This window comes from Carlito syrichta, unplaced genomic scaffold, assembly GCF_000164805.1.
Source record: "Carlito syrichta isolate Samal-C Ts95f unplaced genomic scaffold, Tarsius_syrichta-2.0.1 Scaffold288106, whole genome shotgun sequence".
Lineage (NCBI taxonomy): Eukaryota > Metazoa > Chordata > Mammalia > Primates > Tarsiidae > Carlito > Carlito syrichta.
In genome coordinates, this window is record NW_007232202.1 from 144,942 (window position 1) to 160,262 (window position 15,321).

A 15,321-nucleotide genomic window follows, 5' to 3' on the forward strand; every position below is an offset into this window, starting at 1 on the left:
GAGCGTTTCTGGTGGCCAAATGAATTAGTTCGTGTGGGCCCTGCAGGTGCTAACCAGGAGCTTTCTGAAGAAGGGGCCTCGTGCCGCTTGAGACACTGCAGCCTCTACTCAGGCTTTGGGGGCACATTCTGCCCTGAGGTCGGGGAGTGACCCCACCATGATGCTGATGGCTCCCCTGTGCTGCAGGGTTTGTCGCTGGTGCTCTCCGAGGGCAGTCTGCGGGATGGGGAGGAGAAGGAACACCCCATGGAGGACGATGCTGTGGACACAGATGGGCTGCAGGGCTACCAGTGGCTGCTGCGAGACCTGCCCCGGCTGCCCCTGTTTGACAGTGTCCGGAGCACCACAGCCCTGGCTCTGCAGCAGGTGAGGGGGACATTCCCGGGGCACCGGGAGCAATGAGGTGGTGGGGATGTGGTGGCGGTGGCAGCCCTGCCCCGAGGAGCCGCCAGACAGCCCTCACCCTCCCCAGGCGATCCACATGGAGACCGACCCGCAGACCATCAGCGCCTACCTGGTCTACCTGTCCCAGCACACACCCGTGGAGGAGCAGGGCCAGCACGGCGACCTGGCCCTGGTGAGAGGGGACAAGGCCAGCACAGTGACCTGGCCCTGGGGGGGTGGGACAAGGCCAGCATGGCGCCCTGGACCTGGGCTGGAGGCTCCGTGACTACGGGGGTCAAGGTGGTCACCGCCAGCTGCATCCCTCCCTTCGTCACTGGGACTCCTCGGAGCATTTCTCCCAGGCCATGAGAGTGTGGAGCCACCAGGGTGAGGGTGCCTTGGTCCTGGGAGGAGGGAGTCAGCTCTTAGTCACCTCCCTTCAGAGTTTGGGATGCAGGCTCAGGTTTCCAGGCCCCCCGTGTGCCATCCTTAGCCTCTCATTCTCTTTGCTGGGCTGTGGAGTTCCTGGCTTCCCCACTCACCAGTGCCATCCCCTTCTGGTGGCTTCCTCCTGACCCCTTCCCCACGAGCCTGTTCTCAGCTGTGTTCTCAAGTTTGAGGCCTTTATGGAATTAGGGGTGAATACTGCTCACAGGGAAGGGGGCCTCTGGAAGCCCAGGCTCCCTGCTGGGACAGAGGAAAACCCCACACGCCTGTCCATGAGGCCTCTGTTTCACGCACAGCCTGGTGGTGCAGCCAGGCTCCTGGTGTTGTTGGTGCAAATGTGTAAATACCCTGTCTGGGTGGCACACACCGGCCTTCTCCTTTTGGTCTGTTGCCAGCAGTATGGTATGCGTGTCCCCATTTCCTCCCTCCTCTCCGCACTGTGGCAGGTAGCAGACAGGGACGTCTGCTCAGGGCCTGGTTGCTACCCTTTGCTGGAGAGCCCTGTGTGCTCCCCAGAGCCTGCTCAGGCCCTTGTGCCCTTCACAGTGGTGTGGCTGAGGGAGGGGCTGTGGCTCTGCGGGGCCCCACCTTCCTGCCGGCTTCAGCTCACACACTGCCAGCGACAGTCACAGTGCCCCGGCTCATATGGGGCTCGCCGGGCTCCTCTCATAGCCTGCCCACTGCCTCCCCAGGACGTGGCCCGGCTGGTCGTGGAGCGTTCCACCATCATGTCCCACCTCTTCTCGAAGCTGTCCTCCAGCGCTGCATCAGATGCTGTGCTGGGCGCGCTGCTGTCCATCTTCTCGCGCTATGTGAGACGCATGCGCCAGAGCAAGGAGGGCGAGGAGGTCTACAGCTGGGTGAGGCTGTGCGCACCGCCCGGCCCTGGCCCTTTGAGTCTGGCCCTCTGAGCCCGGGCCATCATTCCCCCCTTCTCTCCTGCAGTCCGAGTCCCAGGACCAGGTATTCCTGCGCTGGAGCAGTGGGGAGACGGCCACCATGCACATCCTCGTGGTGCATGCCATGGTCATCCTGCTGACGCTGGGCCCACCCCGAGGTGAGCTGCTCCGGGGAAAGCAGCCCTTCAGGTCTGTCCTGCAGGTCCCGGCCTACCGGGCGACATCGCTCCTTCTGCTTTGGGGCAGGAAGCCCGCAAGGTGGGAAGACCTGCCTGGCCATGGCGGGACAGCTCCCTGCCCCGCCTGGCCTTGATTTATTTTCTGGCGACTGGTCGTCCACATGAGGGCCTCTACAACGGCGAGCCCTGAGACAGGGCAGGGCAGCCGGGGGCTCGGATCCCCGCCGACCCCACCCAGACACGGAGTCTGTCCTTGCTCTGGTGGCTCAGCCAGGAGACTTGGGCGTCCTTGGTGCAGAGCCCACACGAGGCTGCCTGACGCTCTGACTTCTTTCCGTGGGGCCCAGGGTTGTGCTCCTGCGGACCTGCTGGCCGGGTGGTGTGTGGAGCTGCCGTGCCTTTTTGGCTGCAGCCTTCCCTGTGTTCCTCCTGCTGACCCTCGGAAGCAGCACCCACTCACCTCGCGGTGTCTGAGTAGAGGGAGGCACAGCACCCTTGCTGGGGCCAGGCAGCGCGTGGGTGGCTGTGCCGGAGCAGCAGCCTGTTGGGGGCAGGTGGAGGTGGTGGCCCCGGGTGTTGGGCCACAGGTGTCTCCTGGCCCCATGCTAGCCAGGACCTGTTGGGTTTCCCGTTGACCTTGTGGAGCCAGAGGGCTGGCGGGAGCTGGTTCAGGCCACACAACCAGGGGCCAGGGCCGTCCCGGAGTACCCGTGAGCCCACTTGGGCAAGTTCTTGACTCGATGGGGCTCCTTTCTCTCAGCTGTCAGAGGATAAAAAGGGAATCTCAGCATTTGGGAGGTTGAGGCAAGAGGATCGCTTGAGGCTAGGCGTTTGAGACCACTCTGGGCAAAATAGTGAAACCCTGTTTCTGTAAAAAAACAAAAAATAAGCCGAGCACTGTGACACCTATAGTCCTGACTACTTGGGAGGCTGAGGCGGGCGGATCCCTTTAGACCAGGAGCTAAAGGCTGCAGTGATATGTGATTGCATCACTGCACTCCAGCCTGGGTGACAGAGCAAGGCCCTGTCTCCTCTTTCAAAAAAACGAGACTGAGGGAATGAATGAATACCTCCTCTCACAAAAGTTGCGAGAACTGAATAATGTGTGCAGAGCACCTGGCACGTAGCCAGGCTCGTCCCAACACCTGAGTCTCCCTTGTACCTCCAAAGCCGCAGCTTCCTCTTGGTGAAAGGACTCGTGTCAGGTGGTCTCTGGGGGCCTCCAGCCTTGGCATGGGCTATTCTTGGGTCCAGGTCCATGGGTGGGGCGTCTAGAAGGCCATTCATCCTGTGGTCCTCCCAAAGCTGGTGACAGCGAGTTCCAGGCGCTGCTGGACATCTGGTTTCCCGAGAAAAAGCCGCTGCCCACTGCCTTCTTGGTGGACACGTCTGAGGAGGCGCTGTTGCTGCCTGACTGGCTGAAGCTGCGCATGATCCGCTCCGAGGTCCCTCGCCTGGTGGACGCTGGTACAGACCTGGACTGGGCTTGGGAGGGGACTGGGGAGTTAGCTGGGCATCCTAGGCCTCATGCCTGCTCCTCGCAGACCTGGGCTCTGGGGCCGGCTGGAGGCAATCCCAGTCACAGCCCATCTCCTGTCGGTCTGGGATCTCTTGGGGCTCACTGAGCACGCGCTGCCGGCAGCCCTGCAGGACCTGGAGCCGCAGCAGCTGCTGTTGTTCGTGCAGTCCTTTGGCATCCCCGTGTCCAGCATGAGTAAGCTCTTGCAGTACCTGGACCAGGCGGTGGCCCACGACCCCCAGACACTGGAGCAGAATATCATGGACAAGAGTGAGGCCCAGGGTGCAATGGGGCGGGCACCTATGGCAGAGGGCCTGGGGAGGCTGGGCCCATGGGCTGGGCTGGGGAGCCGAGGTCAGGTGGGTGTGGATGGTCCCCACGGGCAGGCGATAGAGCAGAGGGTTGGCCCGGCTGGTGCCGTCAGGAGAAAGCCAAGGCCCGGGCCCTCCCAGGCACCTGGTGTTTGGAGGCTGGAGGAGCCTTCGGGCTCTCTGCCCTGCCGAGCCCTTGCCAGAAGTCCCTGTCGCCCAGCTGCTGGCCGTTCCCGGAACCCGGGGCATCCCCAGCTCCAGCTCTGTCGAAGGGGCGGTACTAGCTCTCTGTCCACACCCGGGCATCACCCCGCCTCTGTTTTATAGACTACATGGCCCACCTGGTCGAGGTCCAGCACGAGAGAGGAGCCTCTGGAGGCCAGACGTTCCACTCCCTGCTCACGGCCTCTCTGCCCCCGCGCCGAGGTACCAGCTGCCTCCCTGACGGGTAGCCTACTGTCAGGGATCCAGGCCATGGGGAGTCCTCGGCTGCTCCTCTGGCTGGCGTGCCGCCTGCTCGGAGTCTGGCCCCTTCTCACGCCCAAGCGAGGCCCAGGGTTTTGGGGAGTACGAGTCCTCCAAGGGGCCCAGGCACTGGCTCTTCTTTCTGGGTGACAGCCCTTGGGTAGGACCAGGCTTGACTTGCGCAGACCTCAGCCCCACTGGAAGTGGGCCAGCAGCATTTTTAGCGACTGACAGTCTTCTCTCCCTGCAGAAAGTACAGAGGCACCAAAACCAAAGGGCAGCCCCGAGCACCCTGCAGGCCAGGGCAGGATCCGTGCCGGGACCCAGGTCCGCGTGCTCGGCCCCGAGGATGACTTGGCCGGCATGTTCCTGCAGGTACTGGTGTCACTGTGCATGACCCCACAGCTGTGCCCTCACGTGCATGTCTTTCCTGCCTCCTCACACGCAGCGGCCCTCACACGCATGCCTGCCCAGCAGTGGCACGCTGCTCTCACACGCACAACCTAAACTATAGATAGTCTTGGGGTGCGGTGCACCCTCCCTGCACTTTTCATCTACCCCACATCCTCGCCTGCATCCTGCAGTCAGTGCCCCATCTTACATGTGGGAACCAGGGCTTGCTGGCATTTGCTGGGGGGTTTGCGGGGTCTTGTTGCTGGAGCTGGGCCTCCCCCAAACCCACCTCTCCTCCTTGTAAGAACCTGGGGCGCCTTGGCAGGCGCTGGACAGCTTTATCCTTGGGGCAGCTCCTGGGTGCCGGGGTTCCCCGTGCCCAGCATAAGCCTCAAGGGCCTTGCCCCGCCCAAGCCGTGAGGCGGGGCCACAGATGAACAGGGACCCAACGGGGGACAGCCTTGGCACAGGAGCTGCGTGAGGGCACCTAGCCTTGTCGCTGCTTTCCGACCCTGTTCTCTGTTCCAGATCTTCCCTCTCAGTCCTGATCCACGCTGGCAGAATTCTAGCCCCCGCCCCGTGGCCCTGGCCCTGCAGCAGGCCCTGGGCCAGGAGCTGGCCCGCGTCCTCCAGGGCAACCCCGAGGTTCCAGGCATCACGGTGCGCTTCCTGCAGGCCATCGCCACCCTGTTAGGCTCACCACATGGTGGAGCCCTGGTGATGTCCATGCACCGCAGCCACTTTCTGGCCTGCCCGCTGATGCGCCAGCTCTACCAGTACCAGGTACAAAGGCCGCGAGGCTTCCGGCCCTGCCGGCAGGTGGCGCCCAAGAGGATTGAGGGTGGTGAGGGGCTCTGCCTCTCTGGGGCGGTTTCCCAAGGCTGTACCTCTGTGGGCCTTGGTTCTTTGTCCCTAAATGAAAAGGACACTCCCCCAAGGGCCAGGGGCAGGACCCCACCTTTCCAGCGTGAATCCTCTCCATTGAACAGGGGGAAGGGACAGTGCAGCCGCCTGGGTGTGTCCTGCCCACCCCCAAGTTCCAGGCTCTTGCCACGTCTGCCTCGCCTGCCTGTGCTTGTGTGTGGCGATGCCTCACTTGCTTATGTCTATGTATGTGCAGGAGTTTCTTTGTTCTTCCTGAGCCATGTGGACGTAAGTTGGCAACAGCAGGACCCTTCACCAGCTAGGGCTTTAAGAGGGTCTCTGTGAGGCTGTCCGGGAAGGGCAGGGCAGGCAGTGTCTCAGGTGGCAGGTGGGATAAGGGTGGCCCAGGCCACAGGTGCTGGTCACTGTGGGCCCCACCCCAGCTGCACAGCCCCTGCTCTGGGCCTCGGGTACCAGGTCCTGGTTTCTCCGAGAAGGGCGGGGAAGGTGCCCACGTTCTATGCCGTGTGTGGCCATTGCTGCCCTGGGAGCCCAGCCCATGTGCTGCTGTTGTCTCCATAGCGCTGCGTGCCGCAGGACACCGGCTTCTCCTCGCTCTTCCTCAAAGTGCTCATGCAGATGCTGCAGTGGCTGGATAGCCCCGCCGTGGAGGGCGGGCCCCTCCAGGCCCAGCTCAAGCTGTTTGCCACCCAGTACTCAGCGCGGCGCAGGATCAGCGATGGTGAGGCAGGCGGGGGCCGTCAGCACTGCCGGGAAGCCCAGGCTCTAGACTGGCACTGACAGCAGGGCCGAGTGCCTTGGCATCCAGAGGCCTGGGGAGCGATGTGGGGGCCTTCAGGGAGGGAGGGCCCACATGGGCCCAGGGGAGCCCCTGTGCACGGGCTTCCCTGGACGGGGCACCCCAGGAGGAGTGGAAGCAGATGTAGAGCCCCCAAGGTCACACCGATCTTCTCACAGTGCGCAGTGGGCTCCTGCACCTGGCCGAGGCCCTGGCCTTCCGCCGGGACCTGGAGGTGGTCAGCTCTACCGTCCAGGCCGTCATCGCCACCCTTAGGTCTGGGGAGAGGTGCGGCGTGGAGCCAGAGCTCATTGGCAAAGGTGTGGCTTACCCCGTGCGCACCCCGGCCTGGAGACGGGTCCTCACTGCCTGGCGGGGCACTTGGGCCACTCAGCATTTTCCCTGGGAATCACCCACAGATAACCCTGCCCAGATGTCCCACCGTGGGATCTCTTGAGAATGAGCCGGAGCGACCCCCTCTGGCGAGCCCCGCTTCAGCAAAGAGCCCCGTGTGCCTGGCTGTGCCCCTGGCCGGGCTGCGCTGTTGGGTCCCACACATCACCCCACACCCAGCCTTGCGAGCCCAGTCCCGTGCAGCAGGCTCCTTGGCCAGGAAGTGACGCCGGCTGTCCCTCTGTCCCTTGCATAGTCCTCCGGGGGCTGAGAGAGGTGAGGTCCCCCCATCTGGAGGAGCTGCTGACTGCGCTCTTCTCTGCCCCCGTGGATGCTGCCTCCCAGTCTCCAGCTTCAAAGCCCGTCGTGGTGGTGAGCTCCCTGCTGCTGCAGGAGGAGGAGGAGCCCCCGGCCTCAGGCAGGCAGGGTGCAGATGGCGGAAGGTGAGCTGGGGCGCCGCGGGCAGTCCCGGGGGATCCCTGGGAGGGCCCAGGCGCTCCTTCCCTGAGCCCTTCCCCCTTGCAGCCTGGAGGCCGTGCGGCTGGGGCCTGCGTCAGGGCTCCTTGTGGACTGGCTGGAGATGCTGGACCCCGAGGTGGTGAGCACCTGCCCTGACCTGCAGCAGAGGTTGCTCTTCTCCCGGAGGAAGGTACGGCTGCCCTCAGCTCAGGGGCCTCTTCCCCCCGCCAGAAGTGGTGTGACCCTGGCCTAGACGAGGCCTGCAGCGTCCGCCAGCAGCCCCACCACTCCGACCCGTGGCAGCCCAGGGCGAGGATGAGATCTCTCTGTTGGCTCCAGCAGAGTCCAGTCCTGGGTCACCCGTGTCGTGGGCCAGCACTGTGCCTGTCCAGATTTGGCTCCAGGCCAGGCAAGCCCTGTGGCCCGAGCATAGGCCCTGTCTTCCCAAAGGAAGCGGGCTGTGGTCAGCAGAAGGCAGGGCAGGTGCAGGACTCCCTGGGCAGTCCTCAGAGGGAGGGACAGGGTCTTGGGGGTGGGAGGTGGGGTGCCCGGACGGAGCCCGGGGCCACCTCTGCCCTGCAGGGAAGAGGTGAGAAGGCATTGTACAGCCACCAGTAGGAACCCTCAGTGGCGTGGGCCCAGTTCAGGCTCCTTCTGAGAAAGGCTGCCTAGTCTTGCTGGAAGCGCGCCCTGCGCCCCTGCCTTCCGGGCAGCTCCCGCTCCCTGGGGTGCTGTCAGCGGACCTTTATCAGCTGACCCTATGGCCAGGTGAGCCCAGGTGAGCTCATCCCAACTTCCTTCCCCCCAGGGCAAAGGCCAGGCCCAGGTGCCATCATTCCGCCCCTACCTCCTGGCCCTCTTCACGCACCAGTCCAGCTGGTCCACGCTGCACCAGTGTATCCGTGTCCTGTTGGGCAAGAGCCGGGAGCAGAGGTGGGCACTGCCCCAGGCTGTGTGCCCATTGGGTGCCCCTCGCCTTGCACGGGCACAGTGCGATGCTGTGAGTGTGTCTTCTCTTCTGGTGGCCACACCCATGGGTGCTGCTTGGGGCAGACGTGGAGAACGCCAAGCTCAGGGGCTTGGGCATCTGCCCCTCACCCCACCCTGGTGCTGGAGTCCCCTCAGCCCTTCAGTAGGTGTCCTGGCTTCCTCGGAGCCTGCTGTGGCTCCTCCTGCCCAGAGGTGCCCAGCGGAGCTGGGTTGTGGCAGGGTGCCCAGGCTGACCAAGGCCCTTGCTGTCCCAGTTCCCAGGAAGGTGGCTGGTAGGATCCAGGGGCCCTGGAGGGGCGTTGCCCTCTCAGCGGGACAGGGCCTACGCCCCAGCCCCCTGTGCTGCACTCGCACGCAACGTCTCTGCTCTGGTTAACCCTTGTGAGGGCAGTCACAAGAATGGAACATCCGGTGCTGTGGCCTCTCCATCTGTCTGTGAAGACACCGCGTGGCGGGTGCCGAGGGGGCTGAGATGCCCGAGGCGCACCACTGCAGGCACGGAAGCTCCATCCCGCCGTGGGTGCAGAGTTGGCTGACTTGCCCGTGGACACACAGGAGACAGCGAGCCCAGGGCTGTCTTTAGGAGGGTGTTGGTGGCTTCTCTGCGATGAGGCTCCTCACCGGGGACCGTCTTGTCCGTCCTTCTGATGGGCTTCTCCCCGGGTCTTCTTCCAGGTTCGACCCCTCGGCCTCCCTGGACTTCCTCTGGGCCTGCATCCATGTTCCACGCATCTGGCAGGGCAGGGACCAGCGTACTCCGCAGGCAGGTCTCGGGAGGGTGGCAGCCTGGAGGAGCGGGTGGTGCAGCCCAGGCTGACGCGTCTGGGCTGATGGCGGCACCGGCTTGCAGAAGCGGCGGGAGGAGCTGGTGCTGCGGGTCCAGGCCCCGGAGCTGATCAGCCTGGTGGAGCTGATCCTGGCCGAGGCCGAGGCGCGGAGCCAGGACGGGGACGCGGCCCCCTGCAGCCTCATCCAGGCCCGGCTGCCCCTGCTGCTCAGCTGCTGCCGTGGGGACGACGACAGCATCAGGAGGGTGACGGAGCACCTGGCAGGCTGCGTCCAGCAGCGGGGGGACAGGTGCTTGGGGGCCCGTGTTTCTGGGTGCTGCCCCTCGCGCGGGCCTCACGGGGTCAAGGCCCAGGTCCAGCTCGGGGGGCTCCCGTTGGCATGCATGGCCCTGCCTGCCTGACACCCATTGCCATGGTGGCCCCATCCCTGTCTCCCAGCAAGCCCCACTATCTCCCTTCCAGTGTGCTGGGCAGGCGCTGCCGGGACCTGCTTCTGCAGCTCTACTTGCAGCGGCCGGAGCTCCGGGTGCATGTACCTGAGACCCTGCTGCACAGCGACGGGGCCGGCGGCAGCATCTGCAGGGTAAGGCACAGCTCTAAGTGCTCCGCTGGCCTGAGCGCCGGCGGGCTTGGGGGGGCGGAGGAGAAGGCCATGCAGAGCCCAGCAGGGTACGTTTTGGCAAATGTGTGCACCCGTGGGCCATTACCACAGTCAAGAGGAGGAGTGTCCTTGGAACCTCCTGCTGTCCCTTCCTGGCTCACCACTGCTGCACTGTCACCATAGACTTATTTGCATTTTCTGGAGCTCTACGTCAGCGGACCCAGTGTGTGTCATTTGCTGGGCATCCCTGCACAGCTTTGAGCCCACTGTGTCACACGGTACAGGAGCCATCCGCTCCTTCCCCTTGTGGCCGTGTCCACTGCTGGACAGGTCTTGTTTATCCGTTTGCCATGAGTGGACATTTAGCTGTTTCCAGTTTGGGGCGGTAACGGGCCTGCCGTGAGGGCCGCACACACCCCGAAGGGGAGGCTGGGCTGCCTGTGCTCACTGCGCTCCGCTGTGGCCCAGGGGCCCTCTGCTTGGCATCGGGAAGGAGGGTCACCTCCAACTGTTCCTCCTGGTTGTTGCAGTTACGTGTGGCCTCACACGCTGTCATACTTTATACATGGTTTTCCTTTTTCTCACTCAGTGCATCATTGTGTTTGGTGCCGAGAGCCTTTCTTTATTCTGGGTCAGGCTGACTTCATGCTCGGCCGCGCGAGGGGTGTGCAGGAAGCGCGATCGGCTTGGCCTCCCAGGAAGCTCAGGTGTCAAGAGGGCACTGGTTGCTCTGGTCGCTGAGCAGCACCCAGAGCTCAACAACGGGACCTTAGCCCTGGAGACCCACACACTTCCCGGGGGGCCCTGTCTTGCCCGTCCAAGCTGGCAGCCCATGGTGTGAGAGGCACTTGTGGGGGAGGCGGCAGCCCCAGCCTCAGTGTCCCTTTGCAGCTGGACAGCCTCATCCACCGCTTCATCACCCTTCTTGCGGACACCAGCGACTCCCGGTCGTCTGAGCGAGGGGCGGACGCCAACATGGCTTGCCGGAAGCTGGCTGTGGCCCACCCCCTGCTGCTGCTCAGGTTCGGCCCCTCCGCCTGCGGCTGGGGAGGTTGGGGGTCTCATCTCACGGGAGGGGCCAGGGCAGAGGCTGGGTGGGCCTCGTCCCTCCTGCTCCGGAAGTCCGACCCGCATTCCAGATGTGGAAAGAAAGGTTCTGTGGCTACAAGCTGGCACGATGGCCCCTGGCCTATGGCTGGGCCTGGGAGCAGGGCAGGTCAGACGAGCCTGTCCCCTCACAGACCCAGGGCAGTGGCAGCGAGCTCCGCGGGCAGGTCCTGGGAGGGTGGCAGCCTGGAGGAAGCCTGGGGACACACAGCTGCTGTCCCGGCTCTGGGTCCTCAAAGCGCCTGGACCCGTGGCGCCAGGGGCTTGTGGACAGATTGGCGGGCCCTCGTGGGGGCATGCCCAGGTGACTGTCGCCGCCGTCCCGTCTCAGGCACCTGCCTATGATCGCCGCGCTTCTGCACGGCCGCACCCACCTCAACTTCCAGGAGTTCCGGCAGCAGAACCATCTGACCTTCTTCCTGCACGTGCTGGGGGTGCTGGAGCTGCTGCAGCCGCGGCTGTTCCGCGGCGAACACCAGGGGGCGCTGTGGGACTGCCTGCTCTCCTTCATCCGCCTGCTGCTGGTGGGCGCCCGCGCTGGCCGGCCGGCCTCGAGCAGAGCCTCTGTGGGGCTCCACGCCTCTGTGGCACGCTGCAGGCGGCGTCTGCGGCGAGTCTCCCTCCCTGCACCCAGCCACCCAGCTGCTCCTCCCCGTGCGTCCCCTCCCGACCCGCACCTTCGGATGTCTGCTCCCACGTCGGGCCAGGCCAAGCCCGGCGGAGCTCACGGGGGGCCGAGTCCCTTGGCCAGGGCCAGGGTCAGGGCCAGGCCGCCTCTCTGGCAGCCGCTGTCTCCTCCACCTGCCCCGGGGACTGGCTCTCACCCCGAAGCCCCCATCCCTCCTCCGCGTGCCTGGAGGAACCCTCGTTGCGAGAAGCCCAGATCTCCCAGCTTCAGCCCTCCGCTCGGCCCTCCGCATGTCACGAGTGCCTCGTCGGGCCAGTCGTCCACTTTGTCACATGTCCCCCTTGGGTACCTGCACGTCTGCTGTATCACAGCTCCGTGCAGGGCCAGGGCCACGTCTGGCCACCTTTGGGACCCTCAGCTTATTGCACTGTGGTCAGAGCGTGGCTGTGTGAGAGGGACCCTTTGCCGAGGCTCTGGGGAGCAGAACGGGACTCCTGGGAACTGTTTCCGTGCCCCGGGCGCTGAACATTTTCCCTTACAGAATTACAGGAAGTCCTCCCGCCACCTGGCTCCCTTTATCAACAAATTCGTGCAGTTCATCCACAAGTACATCACCTGCAACGCCCCGGCTGCCGTCTCCTTCCTGCAAAAGCACGCCGACCCACTCCAGTGTGTGCTAGGGGGCTGAGGGTGTTTCCGGGAGGTCTGGGTCTGCAAGCTCCCAAGGTGGGGAGGCAGAGGCCGAGCCGAGGTGCTGAATGCAGTGCCGAGGCTCTGGGTGGTGGATGCCTGCGTCTGTGTCACCTCCCCATAGCTCTGGGGCCCCTTCCCCACACACGTGGCCGTCTGTCCTCCCAAGCGCCCTGGCCTCCCACGCCACCTGGGGCCTCTCCTCATCACCCTGGTTCAGCGCCCCCAGCCCGCCTTCCGCCAGCGTCGTCTCCCCATGCGAAAGTGTCTTCTCTCTCCCCAGTGACCTGTCCTTCGACAACAGCGACCTGGTGATGCTGAAGTCCCTCCTCGCGGGGCTCAGCCTGCCCAGCAGGGACGGCAGGGCCGACCGTGGCCTGGATGAGGAGGGTGAGGGTAAGTAAGCCGCGGGTCAGTCCTGCCAGCCCTCCACCGCCTGAGGCATCCCAGTGGGGGCTTATGAGCCCCCTCGCCGGCCTCCAGTCCTTTCCATGTGAGTGAAGCTCTGACTGATGGCGCCTTCCCTGGCTCTAGTGGGTGAGGCCAGTCCCTGGTTCTTCTCTCACGTCCCCCGTCTCCATCTGTGGGCCTTACCTGTCTGGTGGTGGCCTGGCAGCTGCGGTCAGCAGGTGGTGGACACGAGTGGCCGAGTGACTCGAGCCTGGTCTCACCAACTGTGCTGAGCGCAGCTCTCTGGCTGTCCGTGGTGGTGCAGGGCCACAGGGGGAGCACCCTGCCTTGCAGTGACGGTCCAGGGAGAGGAGAGGACGTCACAAGGAAATGGCAGGGAGAGACTCGGGACACGTGCTGGGCCTCCGAAGGCAGCTCCCCGTGGGCTCCTGGTCGTGACAGCTCCGTTGAGTGCCCGCGGCCTGCCAGGCTCTGTTCTGGGTCCTGGGCAGTGGCCGGGTGCTCTTGGAAGGGCTGGTGCCTGGTGTCCTGACACCCAGCCTCCCGTGGCACCGACTTGTCTTTCAGACGAGAGCTCTGCCGGCTCCTTGCCCCTGGTCAGCGTGTCCCTCTTCACCCCTCTGACCACCGCTGAGATGGCCCCCTACATGAAGAGGCTTTCCCGGGGCCAGACCGTAGAGGGTGAGTTGGGGGCCTGGCGTCGCTCCCACGAAGGCAGCAGGCAGTGGCCCTCCAGCACTGACTTTGGGGCGTCGGGAGTGAGCACAGCCCCATGGGCTGTGGGGGTGCTGTTTCCTCCTTGGGGATGCCTTCTCCCCAGGGAGGGGGTTAGAAGTTCAGAGGCCCAGGGGAGCTGAAGGGAGGCTGGAGGGGGCTGTGATCCAGAGACAGCAGAACACTGGAGAACCCACCAGAGTGTCAGGGGAGCTTCCGGAAGAGGCCTGGGGGGTGGGACTGGGGCAGTCGCGTTTTCCACAGGAGGCAGGGCGGGCGGCTGTGGTGGTGTTGGGCTGTGGGAGCACTTGGTGCTGGGCGCCCTGGGCGTGGATGGGATGGCCATCTGGGGGTCAGTTCCCCTTCACTGGAGACCAGCACATGCTGTCTGGATGGCCACCTGGGGGGGCAGGGATGGGTGTCTGTGAAGTGTGGGAACAGGTGCGGACCTGGGGGGTTACACCTCATAAAGGCCCCCAGATGCCTCATGCCCATTGCGGGTGTCTTTGGTCTTGTGGAGCTGGGAAGCCGGCAGACCTTTCCGGTTCTTTCCATCCTGAGATGCATGGGGATGCGCCCCTCCAGCCCCTGGGCCGCCCGGGTAGGTAAACAGGCCGGCCCTCTGTCCATCAGATCTGTTGGAGGTTCTGAGCGACATAGATGAGATGTCCCGGCGAAGACCCGAGATCCTGGGCTTCTTCTCGGTGAGCAGATGGGCCTGCGAGAGCTGTGGGTGCCGCTCTCTGGAGAAGTCCCAGCAGGGCCCCCTGCCCCTCCCCGCTCCCGCCTGAACCCCAGGTACTCTGGGCTGGACTGTGGGGGGGCCCTGCCCAGGAGCCCACAGTTGAGCAGGTGCCAGGCAGGCTCACCTCAGCCCTGGCGGGAGCCATCCAGGAAGCTTGGGGGTCCCCTGCCATTGCCACTGGCCAGTGAGAGGAGCGGGTCGGAGTCCTGGTCGGGGCCCACCTGATAACACCCCCTCCCCCACCAGACTAACCTCCAGAGGCTGATGAGCTCACCCGAGGAGTCCTGCCGCAACCTGGCCTTCAGCCTGGCCCTGCGTTCCATTCAGAACAACCCCAGGTAAGATCGGTGCCACATGCCCAGCCTGCGTCCTGCTGAGAGCCGTGCCTCCTGCCCAGGCCTCTGCCATGGCGGCCGAGGTCACCAGTTGGTTTGCCTTGCGTGGCGGTGGCCTGGCGTGGGCTCGGCGGCTCTGGGCCATCCAGGGCACAGGGAGGGGCTGTCCACTCAAGCGTGCGCCCCTTTCAGCATCGCGGCCGACTTCCTGCCCACGTTCATGTATTGCCTGGGCAGCCGGGACTTCGAGGTAGTGCAGACGGCCCTCAGGAACCTGCCTGAGTACACCCTCCTGTGCCAAGGTGAGTCTTCATGCCCAAGGGGGTCTGGAGGGGCGTCTGCCAAGAGCTGCCCAACCACAGCTCTTGGGAACCATGAGGTCTGGCCACAGCGGCTGGGACGGTCCTTTCTCTCCCGCAGAGCATGCGGCCGTGTTGCTGCACCGGGCCTTCCTGGTGGGCGTGTACGGCCAGGTGGACCCCAGTGCCCAGATCTCCGAGGCCCTGAGGATCCTGCACATGGAGGCCGTGATGTGAACCTGCAGCCCACCTCGCTCCGGCCTCGGCATCCTCAGCACGTTGGCGGGGCCCCTAAGGCCCCGGTGGTCTCACCTGGGAGCCCTGAAGCCGGGTGCGGGCTGGGAGCGGCCTTCGGAGGCCCTGGCCATGGCTCCGGGCCAGCTGCTGGTGTGGGTGCAGCCGCCTGCTGAGGCCTCGCCGCCTGGGTCGCAAGAGTGGTAGGGCGCAAGGCCCAGCGCCAGGAGGGGCTGGTTTTAAATGAAACATCCTGAGTTCTGTGTGCACTGACTGTCTGGTGTCCTGTGTCACTCTCTGGCCTTGGCACCCCGCTCCTGAGACGCCAGGGAAGGTGCAGGGCTCTGAGAGGTGGGGGGCAAGGCCCCTAGGCCCGCTCCCCCCGACCAGCTGCTCCCATGGGTGTTGGGGTCCCAGGGCACTGCCTGCTTGCCCCCCCGCTCGGGCAGCAGAGGGAAACCCAGGGGTCAGCCTCACGAGGGTGGTGGGAGCTGGCCCGGCCGACCAGTCTCCCCCTCGCCCTCACGGGATGACAGACCCTGAGCCCTTCGGCTGTGGGCCTCTTGGCTCGGGAGCCGAGTAGGGGGAGCCATTCTGGAGCAGGCCGGGGAGTCCTGGTGCTGCTGCCTGGGCTTGCCTTTCCGAGCGGGTCCCGGACAGCTCCTAT

General features: G+C 64.9%; 1 protein-coding gene across 1 annotated transcript in view; it reads left to right on the forward strand.

Annotated features, from left to right (window-relative positions):
* The window catches only part of INTS1 (integrator complex subunit 1), a 51,192-nt gene extending 36,264 nt beyond the window's left edge, over positions 1 to 14,928 (forward strand). The window contains exons 23-48 of the mRNA XM_008053365.2: positions 187 to 366; positions 473 to 577; positions 1,524 to 1,691; positions 1,777 to 1,888; positions 3,215 to 3,376; positions 3,552 to 3,698; positions 4,067 to 4,165; positions 4,455 to 4,579; positions 5,126 to 5,380; positions 6,044 to 6,203; positions 6,440 to 6,580; positions 6,910 to 7,096; positions 7,179 to 7,302; positions 7,921 to 8,045; positions 8,778 to 8,865; positions 8,953 to 9,179; positions 9,353 to 9,473; positions 10,383 to 10,513; positions 10,930 to 11,122; positions 11,768 to 11,895; positions 12,200 to 12,312; positions 12,895 to 13,008; positions 13,675 to 13,745; positions 14,033 to 14,124; positions 14,314 to 14,423; positions 14,542 to 14,928. Coding sequence (XP_008051556.1) covers positions 187 to 366; positions 473 to 577; positions 1,524 to 1,691; positions 1,777 to 1,888; positions 3,215 to 3,376; positions 3,552 to 3,698; positions 4,067 to 4,165; positions 4,455 to 4,579; positions 5,126 to 5,380; positions 6,044 to 6,203; positions 6,440 to 6,580; positions 6,910 to 7,096; positions 7,179 to 7,302; positions 7,921 to 8,045; positions 8,778 to 8,865; positions 8,953 to 9,179; positions 9,353 to 9,473; positions 10,383 to 10,513; positions 10,930 to 11,122; positions 11,768 to 11,895; positions 12,200 to 12,312; positions 12,895 to 13,008; positions 13,675 to 13,745; positions 14,033 to 14,124; positions 14,314 to 14,423; positions 14,542 to 14,657 — 3,594 coding nt within the window. The 3' untranslated portion in view covers positions 14,658 to 14,928. The remainder of the gene's footprint in view (positions 1 to 186; positions 367 to 472; positions 578 to 1,523; positions 1,692 to 1,776; positions 1,889 to 3,214; positions 3,377 to 3,551; positions 3,699 to 4,066; positions 4,166 to 4,454; positions 4,580 to 5,125; positions 5,381 to 6,043; positions 6,204 to 6,439; positions 6,581 to 6,909; positions 7,097 to 7,178; positions 7,303 to 7,920; positions 8,046 to 8,777; positions 8,866 to 8,952; positions 9,180 to 9,352; positions 9,474 to 10,382; positions 10,514 to 10,929; positions 11,123 to 11,767; positions 11,896 to 12,199; positions 12,313 to 12,894; positions 13,009 to 13,674; positions 13,746 to 14,032; positions 14,125 to 14,313; positions 14,424 to 14,541) is intronic.
* Positions 14,929 to 15,321: the final 393 nt, after the last annotated feature.